Raw genomic sequence first — 21,348 nt, 5'->3', positions numbered from 1 at the left:
TAACTTTTTCGTTCCCAACCCAAAAAGTTGCTAGTACCCATTTCCATGTACCTAAATATCCTCCAATATGTCGGTAACAAAGTTACCGTTCTGGTGCCGTTAAGAAACGACGTCAAATATTACAGTTTACTGCCAGCCCCGTTCAAAACGCAGCGTTGTGCGAACAAATAGTGTAAAATATTCGCGAAAGATATGATGACACATACACATTAATGTCTCGTGTCGCATCCTCATAATTTGCAGAAAAAAAAAGAATAAAAAAAAGAGGCGTTTAAACGGTTTCACACTCAGTCGCTCCGTTTGACTCTTTTGCCCAACAACTACCAAAACCCGACGACGTCTTTGCTGCTACTCCATCGATCCATCTTTCACAAATCATGGAGTCGTTTCTGGGTTTTGCTGCTTTTTTCCTTCTCTTTCAGGTATGATTTTTTTTTCAATTTTCTGCAATTTTTTTCTGTTTTGATTTTGGTCTTCTGGGCAAATTCTGATGGGTTGTAGTTGTAGAGATAATATTTAGAGAAGATTTATGGAATAATTATATGAGTGATGATTTTTGGAGAAAAAAAGTTCCACTCTTTCATGATGTTATATGTTTCTTCAGTTGTTCCAGTTGAGATATTTATTTATTTTTCTTCTCTGAACTGTTTGATGTAGGTTATCTTTTTCGCCCCTTTGATGAGTGCTGAGGAGACGGATTCACCGGCTCTTTCATTTTCGGACATCGCATCATCGGGGTAAGGCTAATTTGCTCCGAGTGGACTTAGGTTCTGTGAAGCTAGGGTTTTTACATGGATTTGTTTAGTGTCTTTTTGTAACTGCATTGCTGATGATGGAGGAGTGGCCTATTTCCGCTCTTTACGATGCTGATGCCCTGTTTATAATTATTAGGAAAAGGAACTCTGAAGAATATTGTGCAATGTATGATATATGTGGTGAACGCAGCGACGGAAAAGTCCTGAATTGCCCTTATGGCTCCCCATCCGTGACGGTACATTACTTCTGGCTAGTTGCACTGTTATGAATATCTTTGCTTCTTTCGTTTTTCCTTTCACCTTCAATGCTGCATTTTGATGGAATCTGTAATATGTTCTGCTTTCTAGCCTGATGAGCTATTTTCTGCCAAAATTCAAAGTTTGTGTCCAACAATAAGTGGGAATGTTTGTTGCACGGAGCTTCAGTTTGAAACATTACGCGCGCAAGTTCAACAAGTAAGGCTTCTTTTAACACATATTTATACCGAATTCAGTTATTAAGGTCACTTCTATGATTCTATCACAGCTATTAGTTATGGCATGCAGCTAAATAGTAGCAGATGATTTTTCTTTTCGAGTTGATCTCTTTGTGTATCTGCCTTTCTAAGATACTTGTTGCAATGCCTTTTGCTAGACCTCAACCTTAGTGTTTGTAATCTATTGCAGGCAATTCCGTTTCTTGTAGGCTGCCCAGCATGCTTGAGGAACTTCCTAAATCTTTTTTGTGAGCTTTCTTGCTCTCCAAATCAGAGTCAGTTTATCAACGTGACCTCTGTGTCCGAGGTCAGACTTGATGTTAATGTTGTTAAACTTGTTGAAAGTTCCTATTTAAAGCTTGTTTATGGTTTCTTTTTTGTTGCTATTTTGATTGGATTTTAGTTGGTACGACTTTTGTGCTTGTATTTTTCATTTCAAAGTAAACCATAAGGATTGTTGGCATCAATACTGCTGCATGCTTCTTAAATGGCTTTATTGTTCTCCATTTCCACTCTCTTCTTCTGTTGGACAGTGTAGATTGAACTAAAGTATCTGTCATTGATCTTCAGCTTCTATGTTCAATTGTTCATCCTATACAACTCGATATGCAAACAAAGTGTTTCTCATGGTTGGCATAAGTTGTTGACCCTTGAATATTTAGTTCTATTACACAGTTTAGTAAAAAAAGGCCAACTTGATTTTAAAAGGGTCAACTTGATTGTTAAAATCAGTAAGTCTATCTAATAATCACAACATTAGTGAAAGCTTCTCTCATACGTATTTTCAGTCTCATTGTTATACAATTGATGTTTTCCAGGTTAATGGAAATATGACTGTGGATGGCATTGACTTTTACATAGCTGACACTTTTGGAGAAGGGTTGTTCGACTCTTGCAAGGATGTTAAATTTGGGACTATGAACACACGGGCAATAGAATTTATTGGTGCCGGTGCTAAAAATTTTGAAGGTAACCTACTATAACAACTTTGGTGGGTTTAAAATTTGGAATACATACAGTCTATTGTTGGTCATTTTGTTTTGCAGTTAATGTCTTGTTTTTTATGTCGCATTAGTCAAGTTTGGCTGTTTGTGACTTTTTGATGTTTCCTTTGTTTGAAACACAACACTTGTCCCTAATTCATAAAGTTTATTCATGTGGAAATATGGAAGTTAGTGGGGGGAGAGAAGCATAAGAATGTGGGAGAAAAAGTGGGTTTATCTGTAGTGACAAAAGTATCATTAGATTTTAGATGACTTCCTAAATTATCTGTTATAGGCCTTCAGTAGAATATAATTGACTTTTCATATACAATGATTGACAAGGAGAATTTTCCTAAATTATCTGGCTTGTCCTTATTAGCCCTGAGGCAGATAGCTCGGATGTGACTAGAATGTTTGTTCCCATTTTTCCTTGATTGTATTTCCAGTTCTAATGCATCAATTTCCATTTCAACAGAATGGTTCGATTTTATTGGTGCGAAAGCAGAGCCCGGTTTCCCTGGTTCACCTTATGCGATTGAGTTTAAGCTGGTTGTTCCTGAGTCATCTGGAATGGAGCTCATGAATGTGTCAGTTTATTCATGTGGTGACACTTCACTAGGCTGCTCTTGTGGTGACTGCCCTTCATCTCCAGTGTGTTCAAATCCTGAACCTCCTCCGCCAAAGAAAAAGCCATGCTCCATTAGAATTCTATCTATTGAGGTTGGATTTGATAAAATCGCTTTTTATTTAAGTTTTTCTACTGTTTCTTTTGAGATTTTTTCTTTTCTTTTCTTTTTTTGAGGGTTACAACTTCACGGCTGTGGCCATTAGTTGAAGTCATAGAGCAGTAACTAATTTGTTGCTATATCTGTGTGTCAATTTAGCCTTACATTTAAATTACGTTACATCCGCCTATTGATGCTTCCAGGTAAAGTGCATTGAAGTTTCGGTTGCCATATTGTATATTCTCTTAGTTTTTGCATTCTTTGGTTGGAGCTTTTTTGGTCGGATGAGACGAAGGAGGGGATCTGGATCTAGCGAGGAACCATTGTTGAATGTCATTCATGATGATGACATTGACTCTGTTAACTTGCACAAGGATGAAAGTGTTGCCACAAAGGTAAATTTGGATATTTCTGGTGGCATATTTGATAACCTTGGGTACAAAAAAAAGTGTTCAGAGATCCATGATTTGTTACAGTTCAGGAGCTGTTTTGTATGTATGCCTCACTAACTGGGGCTTTATGGATATCGGAATGCATTAAAATGTTATTTTAGGTTGCTGAGAAGCTGAGTAGTAATATCATTTTGTTGAATTTTTGCAATGTAAATTTTGGAAACTTATTCTCAATTCTTAACTTAATCTTCTGTTCAGTTTGCTGTAACGCTTTTAGAGTTTTTTAAAGTCATTGGCCTTTGTTAATTGTAATTTTTATATAATCATCAGAGGCATGATATGGATCCTCAAGTTACCGAAGGGATCCACCTAGCTCCTGTTCAGGGATATATGTCAAACTTTTACAGGTCAGAACTCTACCATTGCTTATAGCATATGGAGTCTATGCTGAATAATTTTTGTTTTCTATTTAGGAGTTATGGAAGCTGGGTCTCCAGAAATCCCAGTCTTGTGCTGTTTTCCTCGGTGGCAATTGTTGTTATTCTGTGTGTGGGTCTAGTTCGTTTCAAGGTGGAGACACGGCCAGAGAAGGTATCATGTTTCTCTCTTATTACTTATAGCATGTGAAAAAGCCTTTGCTACTGTGATGCTGAAGCTCCAATATCCATGCTGAATCAAATTAATAACAGTGTTGTGTGGGACAGTTGCTTTAACTTTTCCATTATTTTGGTTCATGTTTCTGTTCATATTTAATCCTTCAGTCCTTGTTGTGGTATCCCTTCTTGAAGAATACCTGGTAGTAGATTTTACTAGGTTATAGCAGCACTAGCATCTTAGCCCTTTACTATTAGGATAACTAATAAGTCCCAGCTGTACTAGGTCTAATTAAAAATTCACATGACTGGACTATTAAAAATAGTAAGACTAGGTATCGTCCACCAAATAACTTAAAACATAAAACCCTAAGCAAGACAAATAAATAGATAAGAACATAATTAAAGACCCATATTTTGTTGAAGATAATGAGAATAGATCTTTTCGTTTCAGTTGTCAATTTCTGTTATAAGCTTTGCTGTAATTGGTATTGGACCTGTTGGTCAAGTGTGCTTGTATAAAAAGAAAGAAACAATATTGGTCAAGGGTTGACATAGATACTTTCGCAGCTGTGGGTAGGTCCTGGGAGCAAGGCAGCGGAAGAGAAACAATACTTTGACAGCCATCTTGCCCCCTTCTACAGAATTGAGCAGGTCTTATTGTTTCACTTCTCCTTCATTAGCTGTGATATTTTCTTCCATTTTCTACAGAAATTACAGTGGTAAATTGTCAAGTAGCACTCCATGATATTTTTAATATTATTACGACGTTAATGGATTACATGATGCAATTAAACAATTGCTTTTAAGTTGTTATATCTATTGTAGCCGAGTAATAAAGGTTTTCCATGGCTTGAAAGAAATTGGATGTCTAATCTTTTAACTTCAAGTCTTCAAGTGATCATCAATTATGTTCCTATGTTATGCAGTTTTCTGCTCTTTATCTCTCTGTAGCATATTTCACGGCATTTCCATAAGAAGGTTATGGTTTTCTGGAAAAACTAACATGCTAATTGGTTTTGGTTTCTGTTTCAGCTCATAATAGCGACTGTGCCAGATCCCAAAGATGGCAAGTCACCAAGTATTGTCACAGATGATAATATTCAGCTACTTTTTGACATACAAAACAAGGTATTTTGACTATTATGTGCTACGATGTCTTTTTAGTTTGTATTTTTTCTCTTTTATTTTTTGGTACAAGTATTTAATTTAATTTATACATTCTCTGAGTTTCAACAGGTTGATGGAATTCGTGCTAATTATTCTGACTCGGTGGTAGCTCTAACTGATATTTGCTTGACGCCTATTGGCCAAGATTGTGCCACCCAAAGCATTTTGCAGGTGTTATAGCGTATAGTTTTGTTTCTACTCTTTCACATGTTCAGTTTGTATTTAAGACAACCAGCACTAAGGGAAGGTCTGCACTGGGAAAGACCAGAGGCTACACCTTGCTTATTGGGACTGTTATTATGATTTTTAGAGATTAATGTTTAAATCCCCTAATGATGAAGTGAATTAGTGTAAAGTTCTCGACTTACTGCATTGCTGATAGTTTACTTCTTTTAACTTTCTTTTTTCTGACAGTATTTTAAGATGGACCCTGAAAACTTTGACAGCTATGGAGGGGTTGTACATGTAGAGTATTGCTTTCAGGTAAACTGCGGTAGCCACTTTGTTTTAATTTTTTAGACAGGGACAGTGAGGTTTTTATTTATTAACTTCTTGAAAAATGACTTTGCAAGCACATCAAAAGCTTGTTCTTGTTGAATTAGTATTGAATACTCACTGATGCTCATCACCTTCATTTTCCCACCGGCAGCATTTTACTTCTGCGGACACATGTTTGAGCGCGTTTCAGGCTCCACTTGATCCAAGCACTGCCTTGGGAGGATTCTCAGGAAACAACCATTCAGAGGTAGGAAAGTGATCCTTTTCTCAGATATATGTGTATCTACTAATACTACGATGATCTTCAAATTTCAGGCTTCTGCATTCATTGTCACCTACCCAGTTAATAATGCAGCTGGTGATGTAGGAAATGAGAATGGGAAGGCATTGGCTTGGGAGAAGGCTTTTATTCAGCTAGCGAAGGTTTCAACACTACAGATCCATCCTTTGATTGTTTTTGTAGTGGCATGTGATGCTTGTCTCATGGAATTTCAGACTCTGTATAAAGCTCAAGATAAATTGCATCTATATAATAGCTGCATCTTTGTAAATGGTTATCCTAAATTGCACGTCCGGTGAAATTTTATCAAGAGGAGTAGGTCTTCTGAAGGCTATATATATATAGATATTTATATTGCTTGTTTTGTGTTTCTGTTCTTGTATTTGCTATTAAATTTCAAATGTGCCCCTATCCATTAGAAGGAAAAAGCCCTTGAGCTAGTCCATAGATGATTTTGCATATTGAGATCTGATGTTATGTTGACAGGAGGAACTGATGCCAATGGTTCTGTCTCGGAATCTTACTCTCTCATTCTCAGCCGAAAACTCAATTGAGGAAGAGTTAAAAAGAGAAAGTACTGCAGATGTGATAACCATATTAGTAAGTCTGAGACCTGGATATCTTCATGTTGCTCAGATCAATCTGCAGCAGATCAAGTGCATCATGCCATCTTACATTAATAAACAAAATAAATATAATATTTATACTTGTTGCCAAACATTTGACTTAAATAAGTGACTGTTTTATAAGTATTCTTCTTTTGCTACATTATATCAGGTAAGCTATCTGGTAATGTTTGTTTACATATCTCTAGCCTTGGGAGATGCACCTCATTTGTCTTCTTTTTACCTCTCGTCCAAGGTACGTTTAAACCTTTGTTTAAGGCTTTAAGTAGTCTGCAAATCCTTACGACCATTGATTTGTAGCATGCATATTTTTATGTTGTGTGCACTAATGTGTCCTTTACTGCTTGCTTTTATAGTTAAGCTACTTTGACTATTACTTTATACTTTAATTCCGGCTGCCACCGTTTTAATCATCTATAACTATGGCTCCCCCCCAATGCTTTATCTGGATGTGCTAATTCTGCGTGGTTGATCTTACAAGTGCTGATATGGCATCAACAATTCTCACTGTTGAACAGTTTGTTTTCTGTAAAAGTAAAATAAAATTGTCTCTATTAGATTTTTTCTTGGCATCAAGTCATAGCAAGGGTGTAGAGAACTAGTACTCAAGACACTGAGATTAACTTGTGAAGGCTTTTGTGAGAGCAAGTTGGAGGATTTTGGGGTGTTTTACTGTTGGTTCACATATCGTGTCAGCAACCACTAGATAATAATTGAAGAAGTGTCACAAGAACATGTATTTACCATGTTACTTCTTATCTATGTGGCATACATAGATACCAATTTGGAATTGATGAAGTTTTCAGACATGCGATTAATTTTTGGTTCAATGATTTGTAGGTCCTGCTTGGCTTGTCAGGAGTCATACTTGTCATGCTTTCTGTCCTTGGGTCTGTTGGATTTTTCAGTGCTGTTGGAGTTAAATCTACATTAATCATAATGGAAGTCATTCCGTTCCTTGTTCTTGCTGTAAGTTTTTTTTTACCCAACTACTATGGGTGCAGTTTTTAGTTACTAAAATTTCCTGTTATGGTAGGTCTGCTGTAGTCAACACTCTAATGTCACCATGTGACATGCCTAAGAAGCTTTGTTTCCATTGTTATTAGCTAAGAGAATGGTAATTATTTACCAAATTGCCAGTGAGAGACCCTGATGCAAACTCACTCTAATTGGAGAGATAATTGGGAAGTAATGTACATGTGTGTAGTAATACAATGTTACAAGTACAACTCATCAATAAATTAATCAAAACACATCGATTACCTTTTTTGCTACCCTAGAATATCTATAGAATGTCGTATATCCCTCCTTGTAGCTTCCACCACTTTAGATTAGCGAATTTGGAGTGAAGTATTCACCAGAGGAACTGAAAGGAAGTGAAAAACATAGAAACATGGAAGAGTTATACCACTCTCTTTTGGTGTTGAACATTTGCACCTCTAATTTAGGTTTTCTCCTGATGGTTTGAGAGAACTTTTTTCGTGATTCTCGTTGTACGTGATCATTTTTATTTCATTTTGCTTTTTCAGAGCTTTCCTTTGTTGCCCTAATTTTAGATTTTATCCAGTCTTTGTTGTTCACAATACTTAATAGGTGCCAACCCTCCCCTTCCTCATATTCAAACACATCCTTCTCTTTCAAAAGGGGAAGAGATATTTTATTGATATATTTCTGATCTTTTGTTGAGTTTTTGTGAATTTTTGCAAATTTTTGCCTCCTCCCTTGGCATTACCTATCTTATGTGTTTTCTTTGTATGGAATGATATTTCAAATGGTATTCCCTTCTGGTTCCTGTAATCCTGTAATCAGGTTGGTGTAGATAACATGTGTATACTGGTACATGCGGTGAAACGGCAACCACTGGACTTACCTTTAGAAATACGAATAAGCAATGCACTTGCTGAAGTTGGCCCATCCATAACGCTGGCTAGTTTATCTGAGATTCTGGCATTTGCAGTTGGAAGTTTCATTCCTATGCCAGCTTGTCGTGTCTTCTCCATGTTTGCTGGTAAAGTTATTCTCCTCTTATCCTAATTCAATTACATTGGAATCGTGGTTTCACTAGTGCATTGATTGTATATTTACTATTTCTTTTGTAGCTCTTGCTGTTCTACTGGACTTCTTCCTGCAAGTTACTGCATTTGTTGCGCTGATATATTTTGACTTTTTGAGAGCTGAGGACAACAGGGTTGATTGTTTTCCATGCATACAAGTCGCTCCATCTTCTGAGGGAACTAGTGAAGGTATACAAGTCTCTCCATAGCTCTTCCTTTCTAGGGGCACTTTTGTTTCAGTGTTTGATTTTTGTTTATATTTTGTTGTCTCTTTCAGTTGTGTAATTTTATTGTCTTATGGAAATGAAATTAATTATAATACAGGTGGGCTGACCTAGTGTCTTGAGTTGAGGTTTCTTTGCGTTTCTAGTAGTATAGCGTTGATTTGAAATTTTTTCTATTTTAATCATGTAGGAATATATCATAGAAGAGCTGGATTGCTGACCCGCTATATGAAGGTAACTTTTGTTTCTTTTTTGTTCTTTGTTTCTGCCTTTTCTTATGGGCATGTTGGGCTACTAGACATCTTCATCTTTAGGAATCTATCAGAGCCCAGGGTTTTTATTGTGTATTACATGAAAAATAAAAATCACTATTTTGTTCTATTTCTTGGACAGAAGTAAACTAAGTGACCAGATATCTTCTCCTTCGTTTAATTCAAAAGTAAAAATAAGTTTGGTCATGGCTTTATTGTAGGAAGTACATGCACGCATTCTTGGATATTGGGTGATTAAAATGGTTGTTGTTGCTGTCTTTCTTGCTTTCACCTTGGCAAGCATTGTAAGTTGCTTATGATCTTTTTACACATGATTTTATGTTTCTTTTTATTTTATCTTTTGAGTATCTAACAGAAACCTTTTACATGATTTTGATCCTTACAGACATTATGTACTAGTATTGAACCTGGTTTGGAACAGAAGATTGCCCTTCCCCGGGATTCTTACCTTCAGGTGCCCCATAGTTTTGTGGAATCTTCTTTCCCTAAAGTTCTGACCTGTTCTTTTTTTTCATTTGAATATTTTGTGTATCAGGGGTACTTCAATAACATTTCAGAGCATCTTAGGATTGGACCACCGTTATATTTTGTTGTCAAGGATTACAACTACAGGTATCTCTGTGATCTCTCTTCTACTTCAATGTTCAGGTTCTGTGCTCTTGGTTTTTATTTCCAAGCTTGAAGATAATTGCATGCAGTGCTTGAAGATAGCATGCAGTGGTTGAAATAAGATATAAAAAAAGGAAATAGAATAATGCTGTTATGAAGGGAAAATTGTGGATGTTTAATAGTCTGCATCAGATGAAATATGAATTTTTTTTGTGGATGCCTTTGTTTAGAAGTAGAGTACATTTTACGCTCCATTAGGTAAGTACCTCATTGATGGCTTTAATCCATTTTTAATGTCCATTGTCTATTATAGACTTATCACATGTATAAGATGAGGGGACATCGCTATATTATTGGAGTTGTGGGTTGTCACATAAGATCTATTGTTACCTTTTGTAAAATTTTTAAAATTTTTTGGGTTAGTAATGATGGGGCTGATTTCGCTGCCTCTTATATGGTGATGATGGAGCCATTGCAGACAATCGTTTGCTAACTTGAGATAGATACTGAGATGAACTTATCATGATGCCCACTATTATTTGTCTTTTTATGGCTGCTGTATATCAATATGTCTCTCTAGTATAGTCCCCTGTTCCATGTCAAAGGGTTTGCTTCACCATAATCTAAAGTAATAACTAATAAGAAATTACTTTCAGAACAATGATTAACAGTTGAGTGTTGTCTGGTTGTCTCAGTTCGGAATCAAGACATACAAACCAGTTATGCTCCATCAGTAAATGTGATTCCAACTCCCTTTTAAATGAGGTACATGTACAACAATGGTTGAGTAGTATTTCTCAAAAAGTAAAAGTGGGTTTTGCTGGATGCATCCAACAAAAGCTACTTCTAATGCATGTTTCTCTCTACTATTGAATTGTCCTGTTTTAGAATCACAATGTAATTTTTGGTTGCTGCATTCTTCTGATTATTTATTCCTTGTGTTTATTGCTTTATTTTCTATTTGACCATCCTGTCATTTTATGTCTTTGTGTTGGTGCTCTGAACTGTGACAACTGTGAAGCGTTTTCTCTGTGTGTACGCACACTTTATTTTCCTTTCTTTAATTTCTTCTTCTGTAATGCTGCAGATATCCAGAGCATCTTCAACACCGGAATCAAGCTACATTGCTAAGCCAGCTGCCTCTTGGCTTGATGATTTTCTTGTATGGATTTCACCTGAGGCTTTTGGTTGCTGTCGGAAGTATTTAAATGGTTCTTATTGTCCCCCTGATGATCAGGTTGGTGCTCATTTTACATGCCTTACTTGAAAAGGAATCTGTTGTTTTCGTTTCTGGGACTTGAGTGCTCCTTCCTACTATCATTCATTTAGATATTTTTTTTCTTTACATTTAAAAGACATAGATATGTTGATAATGTCTCCAATCTGTATCTTTCGATCTTTCTTTCATTTATTTTAGGCAACAGTTTTACTTTTGTGACTCAGTTAGGTTTGCTAATTTGTTGTTCATTTGTAAGATAGCTGTGATGATTGCATTATTGCACATTAGTGATATATTTGGTGCATTCATTGACCAGTAGACTGTAAGGATTCAACTTTGGTGGTGTTCTCGTCCCATTTATTTCTGTTTATTTAAGAATGATATACTGAAGCAGATGCATTTGTCTCCAGCCACCTTGTTGTTCACCTGATGAAGGTCCTTGTGGCCTTGGTGGAGTTTGCAAAGATTGTACAACAGTAAGGCTCTTCTTACCTATACAGTTGAGATTAACCTTAGAAACGACCAGGGTCAAGAATTAATGTTTTAAATTTTTTCCAGTGCTTTCGGCACTCAGATTTGGTCAATGATCGTCCATCTACAGCACAGTTTAGAGAGAAGCTTCCATGGTTCCTAAATGCACTGCCTTCTGCTGATTGTGCAAAAGGGGGCCATGGTGCTTACACTAATAGTGTGGATCTAAAAGGTGTGAAAGATCAGCTCTCTCTCTCAAGTTCTGTGATTATAACCTTCCATGAAGCCAAAATATTTTAATTGAATCTGTAGTCAGTCTAATTTCAGGAACATTTGTGCTCCCTTTTTCAGGTTATGGGAGTGGTGTTATAAGTGCATCTGAGTTCCGTACCTATCACACACCACTTAACGCACAAGTATGGTTGTATCTTGAGTAAACTGAGTCTAGAATTATACTTTTATGATTTCGGCATAGCTTGTATTGGACACCCTTCTGTTGTTTGATCTTTCATTGTTTTCAGGGTGATTATGTCAATTCAATACGAGCTGCGCGGGAGTTCAGCTCAAGAATGTCTGATTCTTTAAAGGTATAACCAAGCAGCATAGTTCCATGAATAAGCTTTGGAAAATTTTCTTCACATATTTGGAATAAGATGCTATGCTTTCCACTTTTTCAATTTGCTTTATGTATATATTCATTTCGGGATTAGTGGTGTTTTGTTCCTAATGCCTGAACGTTTAACTTGATATGGTGAAACTGCAGGAATATTAAATTCATGAAACACATATCGTCATAGTGGAACTGAAATTAAAAGCCACTTCTGTATGCCAGAATGTGATAATGTTGGATGTCTAAAGAGTTCTCATTTCTCAAAACCCTAACATGTAGAAGTTATGCCCAGAGGTCCATCTATTATTTGATTACCACATCAAGAACACAACTTTCTATGCAGGAAATGACATCGCATGTTTATCAATTGGGTATTTAATATTCTAAGTAATGTTGTTTGTTTCTTTTTGGGATGAAATAATGCTGAAAGTTTTTCATTAAAGTTTCATTAATTGAAACCTTCTCGATGAGAGTGGTAGTGTCAACTTCTTGTTGATTGTGTTTTGAGTCTTCTGGCTTAAGTATTACTTAGGAAGCATAACTGAACCTAATGATTTGTATCCCACTGGCATTTCCTACTTAAACAATGTTGATTGCGTTCCCAAATGCCTTGAACTTGAAAATAGTGGAGAGGAGAAAAACTGACAATTCTTGTCCTTTCAACTTCTCTTTTTCTGCATCTTCAACATTTCTCTGCCCACATTACTTTCTCAGGTGGATGTGGATCTCTGTTAAGTTTACGGTGTTTATTTTCTGCAGATGGATATCTTTCCGTACTCGGTGTTCTATATCTTCTTTGAGCAATATCTGGATATATGGAGAGTAGCTTTGATCAACATTGCTATTGCACTCGGTTAGTGTTTCTAACTCTATTACTATACAGTTATGCACGATGTATTCTTTGTCTTTCTACAATATGTGTTTGCACGTCCCTTGGTTTTCTAAGTTGCTATTAACCCTGACTATCATTGCATGTGTGCTCTTCATAATATATTTCTGCTGATAGAGATTACATATTCTAGTCCCTGAAAGAAATCTTTAATGGTACTGCGGAATCTGTATCTGTCCACTACATATGAGTTTTTAGGATGACTGAAGAACTGCTATTTAGTTGTGCTTTACTCTGCAGAGATTTCATTATCATTCGATCTGGATCTGCAATTTAAAAATTTATTTTCCCCTAAAGCAGTTACCAAAATATTATCTCGTATGATGACATAACATAACATAACAGGTGCAATCTTCATCGTTTGTCTGCTCATGACATCCAGGTTTGTCTTCTTTCTTGAGGCCAGAAAGCTGTGTTTCTCCATCACTTTAACTTGCAATTATCATTTTTCTTTTTCATCTGTTTGATTACAGTGTATGGAGCTCTGCTATCATTTTACTTGTACTGGCAATGATTGTTGTGGACCTCATGGTATGTTTACCTGTCATTAGTAATGCTTTTAATTTTGCAACTATATTTTCCCGATTATGCGCCCTTGTATTTATTTGTCCTTCATGTCAGCTTTACTTTTCATTCCTTTAACTTCTGCCCATATTAGAACTGACAAACTTCACTGAACTTTCAGGGTGTAATGGCCATTTTCAATATCCAACTAAACGCAGTCTCTGTTGTAAATCTTATAATGTCAATCGGAATTGCTGTTGAGTTCTGTGTCCATATAATGCATGCTTACTTGGTTAGTATGTCTCTCTCTCTGTCTCTCTCTCACATGATCACATTACACACCATAAACAGCGTAATTAACTTTTACTAATTCTATTGGCTTCCATTGAGATCTCTCCTCAATGGACAACCGCCTTTGATTGGGTTATATATTGCTACTATATTACCAATCTTGCATACCTGTACAGGTGAGTCATGGCAACAGGAGCCAACGAGCAACGAAAGCTCTAAGTAGAGTGGGACCTTCTGTGTTCAGGTAAACTGTAATATTCTCTTGTTAAGCATTTAGGGTTGGTGACATCTGTGGCACTCAGTGGATTTCCATGATTGAGCTGAAATCTTCTTGCAATGAGAATTGTCTTAGACTCACTGGGACAAATATGATAAGTTATTAAATGGCCTTGCTCACTTCAGGAACTTTGTTCGCCATCAGGCCCATGACTTTCTACAGATCTCAATTTCATACTGCTTTATATATATATATATATATATATATATCAGCGTTCTAAGTTTGTTACTATGGTGTCTAATTTATAATCTACACAGGGCAGTGCTTTTGTCCACAAATATGACAACGTATATACCTTGTAGAGTTTTGATTGTTTGCATTTTTTATGGCAGTGGGATTACACTTACAAAGCTGGTTGGAGTAATTGTCCTAGCCTTCTCAAGATCAGAAATTTTTGTGGTGTTTGATCTCTCCCTCTCAGCTTTTTAAATTCTTCTCGCAATGCTGGATGTCTAAGTAGCTTTATGAATTTTGCAGGTTTACTATTTTCGAATGTACCTGGCATTGGTTCTTATTGGTTTCTTGCATGGGCTCGTCTTTTTGCCGGTAAGTTTGTTGGAGTTCCTTCTCGGCACTGTTTCCACTCTGATCCCCTTATAAGATGGCTCTGCTGGCGATATTTGCACCACTGAAACACTTTCTTTGTTGGTTGAACTCCTGCAAGTCCCTTCAACAGATTTGTTATTCATCACGGAAACACATATTTCGCTGATAAAACTGATTGAACGAACAAGTACATGAGCTTGCTTTTTGTGGTTTTGCAGGTGGTATTGAGCTTGTTTGGTCCACCGAATAGGCACGCAAGTATTGATATGCAAGAAGTTGAATCTTCACCGGTCTTGAGTTGAAATACTAGTGGAAGTATGGCTCTCCTTTTCCGGGCCGAGGTTCTACTTTTGTTGTCAAACTATATGTGCTCGTACTTGCACAACGCTCCCGGCTTCTCCCATTTGCTGGTGGGAATGTAGTAAAAAGTGACCCTTCAAAGATAACAGTTATGTTGTAATGATACATGTGACAGATTACGTAAAAGGTATAAAAACCACAAAATCTTGTTAAGAAATCGTACACCTTCTGTGATCTTCTATAATTTTCATAATCAGAAATATACGGGTAGAGAAAAACTTGCCAATATGCAACTTGTGTGGTGCATGTAAGTTTTTCTCGTGTGGGTGTCTGTGTCATTGGCGATGCCATTATCGACGTTGTATTGTCGGCCCTCAAGCTAGCTAAGTTGCTGCACCATGTCGGCAGGGCCCAAGTGAGACAAAATTAAACAGGTTGGGCTTGACAATAAGAGGAAGTGAAGCAGGTCCAAAGCCTTGAGCACAACGGACATTATTTCAATTGGTAAATAAAAGTAGGTATAAAGTGGCATAAGTGGCCGTTTGATCGACCTATGTATATCGCATTATGTTCATTTCTACTCACAAGTTGATTGATACACGATAATTCATACTATTTATTAAAAGAATAAAAAGAAGTTAACGTTTTTAGTAACATTTTATAAGTACAATGTTAATCATGTGATTGTACACATGAATTACCATGTCGTGCGACGTATTATCCTTATAGTAAAAAAAGGAAGAAAAAATATTTAAAAGTTGAGTAAATTGTAGTAATAATCTTTCAACTTTAATCAAATTGGAGAAATGGTTATTCAACTAAAAATTCATTACCATTGGTCTCTCAACTCATCAAAATGTGTAGCTATGGTTTTTTCGTCAACTTCGTTACAATTTTGTCAAAATAAGTTATGTTGATAGGATCATTGCTACAATTCGGGGGGGGGGGTGTCCCTCAACTCATCAAAACGTGTAACTATGGTCATTTTCATTAACTTCGTTAGAATTTTGTCAAAACGAGTTATGTTGGAAGGACCATTGCTACAATTGAGTTAAAGTTAAGGGACCATTGCTCCAATTGAGTTAAAGCTAAGAGATTATTTCTCTAGTTAGATTAAAGTTGAGGAACCAATGGTAATGAATTTTTATTTGAAAGATCATAGCTGCATATTTTGATGAGTTGAAAAACCGATGGTAATGAACTTTTAGTTAATGGACAATTACTTCAATTGAGTTAAAATTAAGATATTATTGCTACAATTTAGTGTTAAAAGTTAGTTCCTTGAGTTCGCAGCTCGTCATTCGTCTCCCGCCAAAACATGGACCCAACCACCTCACTCTCCAAAGCTTTGTTCAACAACACCAACAATCCCAAGCTCGCATGGCACCTCTTCAAGCGCATCATCTCCTCCCCCACCTCCTCCTCATCCTCCTCCGATCTCCCCCTCCGCTCCATCCGCGTCATTGCCCGTATCCTCATCGACTCCAAAATGCACCGCGAAATCGACAGCCTTCACCAGCTCCTCCTCCTCTCTCAATCCCTCGAAACCCTTCGCCCTTGCCTCGTTTCGCTCGTGCGGATCTTGGCCAAGTCAAATCTCCCCGATAAAGCCGTTGCCCATTTCAAATCCCTCCGCAGCCGCTTCCCTGATAAGCCCCCCTCTGTGTATTTGTATAATTTGCTTCTCGAGTCCTCTCTCAGGGAGAACAATGTAGATTTCGTCTTGTGGCTGTATAAGGATATGATCTTCTCCGGGATTAAGCCCGAAACTTATACTTTTAACCTTTTGATTTGGGCCTTGTGTCAATCGGATCGTTTGGATGATGCCCGCGAGGTGTTTGATAAAATGCGTGACAAGGGTTGTCAACCGAATGAGTACAGTGTTGGGATTTTGGTTCTTGGGTATTGTCGAGCTGGGCTTGCTGGCAGAGGTTTGGAGGTTTTGGATGAGGTGAGGAGTTGTAATGTTATGCCGAATAAGGTTGTGTATAATACTTTGATTTCTAGCTTCTGTAAACAAGGAAGGACTGATGAGGCCGAGAAGTTGGTAGAGAGGATGAGAGAGGATGGATTGTTTCCAGATGCTGTTACTTTCAATTCTAGGATTTCAGCTCTCTGCAGTGCAGGGAAAATCCTTGAAGCTTCTAGAATATTTAGAGATATGCGTGTAGATGATCAAGGGTTGGGGCTGCCTCAACCTAATGTTGTAACATATAATTTGATGTTGCAAGGATTTTGCAAGGAAGGGATGCTAGAGGAAGCAGAGGCATTGCTCAAATCTATGGAAAAGGCTGGTGATTTTATTAATTTAGAGAGTTATAACATATGGTTGTTGGGTCTGGTCAGGAAAGGGAAGCTCTTAGAGGCACGATTGGTTCTTCAAGAGATGGTAGATAAAGGAATAGAACCCAGTATTTACTCATACAACATTGTGATAAATGGGTTATGCAAAAGTGGGATGCTCCGTGATGCAAGAACGGTGATGAGTCTAATGGAAAGAAACAATATTTCCCCTGATACGGTGACCTACAGTACTTTACTTCATGGTTTCTGCAGCAAGGGTAAGGTATTTGAGGCCAACAATATCCTGCATGAGATGATAACGAATAACTGCTTCCCAAATACTCATACTTGCAACACTTTACTGCATAGCCTATGGAAGGAGGGAAGGACATCAGAAGCAGAGGAGCTTCTGAAAAAGATGAATGAGAGAGGTTATGGCTTAGATACTGTGACCTGCAATATTGTGATTGATGGTCTATGCAATGATGGGAAATTGGACAAAGCAATTGAAATTGTAAGCGGGATGTGGAGTCATGGAAGTGCGGCTCTTGGAAACTTAGGGAACTCCTTTATTGGCCTGGTTGATGATAGTAACAATGGGAAGAAATGCAGCCCTGATTTGATCACGTATTCAACCATAATTGGTGGGTTATGCAAGGCTGGGAGGCTTGATGAAGCGAAGAAGAAGTTCATGGAGATGTTGGGGAAAAATTTGCCCCCTGATTCAGTGATTTATGATATGTTTATACGTAGTTTTTGTGAGCAAGGAAAGATATCATCTGCATTCCGGGTGTTGAAGGACATGGAGAAGAAAGGTTGCAACAAGAGCATTCAAACTTATAATTCACTAATCCTAGGATTAGGGAGTAAAAAGCAAATATTTGAAATATATGGACTGATGGATGAGATGAGAGAAAGAGGAGTCCCCCCTGATGTGCGCACTTATAATAATATGATGAAAAGTCTCTGTGAAGGAGAGAGAGTCAGAGATGCCACATCTCTTTTAGATGAAATGCTGCAGAAGGGCATATCCCCGAACATATCTACCTTCAGAATATTGATTGAAGCTTTCTGCAAGGGATGTGATTTTGGAGCCGCGCATGAGGTATTCGACATTGCTTTAAGTGTATGTGGCCACAAGGAAGCTTTGTATGGTTTGATGTTCAATCAGTTGCTCGCTGGAGGGGAAATATGGAATGCTAAAGAGCTATTTGAAGTTGCATTAGACAGGTGTTTTTATCTTGGAAATTTTAACTACAAAGATCTCATTGACAGACTTTGCAAGGATGAAAAGTTAGAGGATGCTAGCAGCATTCTTATCACGATGAAGAATAAAGGATATGGATTTGATACAGCATCATTCCTGCCTGTAATTGATGGCTTAGGTAAAAGGGGAAATAAGCACGGGGCGGATGAACTTGCAGAGAGAATGATGGAAATGGAAACAGAGGGTAGGGTAACAGATAAGGTTTACCGAAATGAGAGGGAAACAAGTGGTCGAAAACCAAATAACACCTGCAGAAGTGATTGGCAGACCATAGTGCACAGGTATGGTTGATTAATAGCTATACATGATTCTTTTCTTCTTAACTTCCGTTTTGGATTAATCACCTTCTGGAATTGCTTTGTGTGTATGCATGGGACATCTCAGTTTCTTTACTTATTTACTTTTGATTTGATATTTCCTTGGTAACTTACCTTTCTTCTTTTCAGAGATGATGGCAGTGGAATAGCATTGAAAACCCTCAAGCGGGTACAGAAAGGCTGGGGTCGAGAGAGTCTAATTAATTTGCAGCCCCACACAAATGAATTTATCGATTATTGAGAGGAAATGATTTCCCTAAAAAACTTGGAGTTGGTTGGCGACGTAATGGAACCTTACAAAAAAAGCCAAGAAAGAAATCGACCTTTAAGATCTCAGGTATAACTGGTTTTCTGCTATTGACTCTCCTTTTCTTCTTCTTCTTCTTCTTTTTTTTTTTTTTTAATAAATTCCATACAAGGGACAGGTTTATATCAATATGATCCCAGAAGTAATTCCTGTTAAAATCGCAAGCAGGATTCGCAGAGTCAAAGTTTGCTGACTTTTAATGCTCGCTCAGCTCAATTGAATAACAGACTTTGACTGATTTTAGAAATCTTACAGCACACTTGTACCGAAATCCTTCCTAGGATATTGAATGGACTAACTATAAATCGATTAACATCCTGTCCATAAATTAGATTTCCCTTATTCATTGTGTATATTTAAGGCATATATGACTACGGTGTCGATGCTTCCTTAGTTTCCTTTGTATGAGCTGCTAAAATACACAAAAGAAAATGTTCATGGTATGTAAGATCTCATGCAGCTCACTTCATGTTAGACTGGTCGCTTGATTTCTTTTCAAGAGTTCTCTTTCACCACAAAACAGTTTCTGTAACATAGTTTTGCATTGTTTTTTACTAGAAATTAACTGACTAGGTGAATTCTTATCATCTTCTTGCAAAGATCCAACCTTTTGTGGTCTCTTGTTCTAACCTTTCAGCTACCTGCTATAGTTCCTTTATTTCTATCACAAAAGCTCAGCCAATCTTTCTTTTTCAGGATTGTCTTTCTCATGTGCTTCGGGTCAACTTGATTCGGCTTCTGGTCCTATGTTTTGGTCGCATATCAATAGCATTGATCACATAGCAAAGTTGAAGGAAGCTAGAACCACAGTTTTTACCTCCAGACCAGCTGAGGGTGCATGGGACAAGAAGTGTGATTCGTCATTCGTAGACATACTGCTAAGTCGCAAACTTGCCTCTACTCGATTCTGAGACCTCCGTAAGCCCATTGAAAACGTCAGACTGGCATCTACTCCGTTATTACGTCTCCGTTGGCCCTTACATACTACTTGGTTTCGTATTTGATACTTTTTTACTACTCCCATTCTTCCTGTTTTCCTTTAGTTCTTTGAACAGATCTGTATTTTTAGCAATGTATAGGTATGAAATACTAGTGAAACACTTCAAAAATCAAAGTATAATACAAAATCGCTCGCCTTTCAATTGTGTTGGGTCTACGGTTTTTCTAACTATGCTTTTTTTCCTCTCCCACACTCGTAAATTTCAATTTTTGCTAATAAATCCTTCTTTAACTTCCACCACGTTGCATCGCATGTGCCATTTCCCTAGTGTCTGTTGACGAAAATCTAAATGAAAGGTGAATGACAAAGTGGATGCATCTCGGTTGTCAGATAAGACACGTGGTCAGGGAGTCTAACTAAATAATTTCCTCATCTATGACATGTTTACTTATTAAGAATTGTAAAAGTAGTAAAGAATTGGAATTATGAATAGGAAAAGTAAGAAATACTAACCATAACAACTCAGTCTCCAAGTTGATCCAATTTTTGGTTTGAGAAGTTGGAATATTGATTTTAAAGTGAGATTCACGTTTTTCTTTCATGTGTTTTTACAAACATGAAGTCAAAAATTGGACAAATAATATATATATTTTTTACTTCTGATGCCCATGTGACAACCCGTCCCTAAATTTACGTTTTTATTTATTTTAATTGAGGGAATTGATGGAAATGCCTTAGGGGGCAAAATGTAATTTTTTGAGGGACCTCACGAACGCGCAGGCGTAAATCATTTGTGAAATAAAGTTATAATGAAGGAGTTATTAATGAGTGAAGTGGAGGGCAAAATAGATAATTTACCATTTAATTGGAAGGCTCCAGAAAATCTGAAGTAATGGGATGAGCCATGTGTGTGGCTAAGATAGAGAAGGGAAGTGAGATGGACGGAGGAGATGAAGGAAGCAAGGAGAGAAAGGGGAAACAAGGGATTCTTGACCCGCACCCTTTTGACTTGACCCGATCGGCTCCTTACTCTTCAGACGGCTTTCCGCCCATTTTTCCGGCAAATTACATCAAACCATCACTTGGAAAACCATCCATGATCTTCCCGCTTCCTATTACACCCCAAAAACCAAGGGATTTGGCCTTGAAAATAGGAGAACTCGCACGATGGGTTGCAGCAGCTGTATGTTCGAATCACCTAAATCTGAAGCTAACTACATGCATCTCCACCACCATTAGGCTTCCCTTGAGGCCTGTAACAAAGCCTAAACAACTATAGGGACGACGAAGCACCGAAAGTGACTGATTGAAGCCACCCATTCTTAGGGTTCTGGCGGGTTGGAGATGAATTGGAGCCTTTCCTAGCCAAACTAGACTTGGCAACATGTATAAAACTTGCTCTACTCATTGAGATCTTCATTCTTGTAAATTTTGGAAATAGTTGGATTTTTCGGTGAGTCGGGGTGGCCG

At 37.5% G+C, this 21,348-nt stretch overlaps 2 protein-coding genes across 2 annotated transcripts; both read left to right on the top strand.

Annotated features, from left to right (window-relative positions):
* Positions 1-202: 202 nt before the first annotated feature.
* Positions 203-14,981, top strand: LOC137727644 (uncharacterized). The gene is made up of 39 exons (XM_068466468.2): positions 203-422; positions 658-737; positions 892-991; positions 1,104-1,211; positions 1,422-1,538; positions 2,050-2,200; positions 2,690-2,934; positions 3,143-3,334; positions 3,662-3,738; positions 3,805-3,922; positions 4,495-4,578; positions 4,960-5,055; positions 5,164-5,265; positions 5,509-5,577; positions 5,744-5,839; positions 5,908-6,015; positions 6,359-6,472; positions 6,650-6,733; positions 7,339-7,467; positions 8,308-8,506; positions 8,598-8,741; positions 8,967-9,010; positions 9,249-9,332; positions 9,434-9,502; positions 9,584-9,660; positions 10,353-10,422; positions 10,745-10,894; positions 11,287-11,352; positions 11,435-11,579; positions 11,699-11,763; positions 11,869-11,934; positions 12,717-12,810; positions 13,192-13,228; positions 13,320-13,377; positions 13,532-13,642; positions 13,818-13,885; positions 14,251-14,317; positions 14,396-14,464; positions 14,683-14,981. The coding sequence occupies exons 1-39, from the start codon at positions 378-380 to the stop codon at positions 14,764-14,766; spliced, it is 3,882 nt and encodes a 1,293-aa protein (XP_068322569.2). The 5' UTR covers positions 203-377; the 3' UTR covers positions 14,767-14,981.
* A 978-nt stretch (positions 14,982-15,959) lies between these two features.
* On the top strand, positions 15,960-20,080 carry LOC137729995 (pentatricopeptide repeat-containing protein At2g17140). The gene is made up of 3 exons (XM_068469056.2): positions 15,960-18,595; positions 18,761-18,968; positions 19,635-20,080. Exons 1-2 carry the CDS (start codon positions 16,083-16,085, stop codon positions 18,870-18,872), a joined length of 2,625 nt encoding a protein of 874 aa, XP_068325157.2. The 5' UTR covers positions 15,960-16,082; the 3' UTR covers positions 18,873-18,968; positions 19,635-20,080.
* Positions 20,081-21,348: the final 1,268 nt, after the last annotated feature.

This window comes from Pyrus communis, chromosome 10, assembly GCF_041283825.1.
Source record: "Pyrus communis isolate YQ-2024b chromosome 10, ASM4128382v1, whole genome shotgun sequence".
Lineage (NCBI taxonomy): Eukaryota > Viridiplantae > Streptophyta > Magnoliopsida > Rosales > Rosaceae > Pyrus > Pyrus communis.
Note: the sequence above shows the minus strand (reverse complement) of the source record. Positions and strands in the feature narration are given on the sequence as shown.

Excerpts from the sequence above, each read along its gene's own strand:
- LOC137727644 (XM_068466468.2), top strand. The coding sequence starts at position 378 with ATGGAGTCGTTTCTGGGTTTTGCTGCTTTTTTCCTTCTCTTTCAG. Across the intron at positions 6,734-7,338 it reads CTTTTTACCTCTCGTCCAAG|GTCCTGCTTGGCTTGTCAGG; the intron begins GTACGTTTAAAC and ends AATGATTTGTAG. Across the intron at positions 11,764-11,868 it reads ACACACCACTTAACGCACAA|GGTGATTATGTCAATTCAAT; the intron begins GTATGGTTGTAT and ends CATTGTTTTCAG.
- LOC137729995 (XM_068469056.2), top strand. The coding sequence starts at position 16,083 with ATGGACCCAACCACCTCACTCTCCAAAGCTTTGTTCAACAACACCAAC. Across the intron at positions 18,596-18,760 it reads TGGCAGACCATAGTGCACAG|AGATGATGGCAGTGGAATAG; the intron begins GTATGGTTGATT and ends TCTTCTTTTCAG.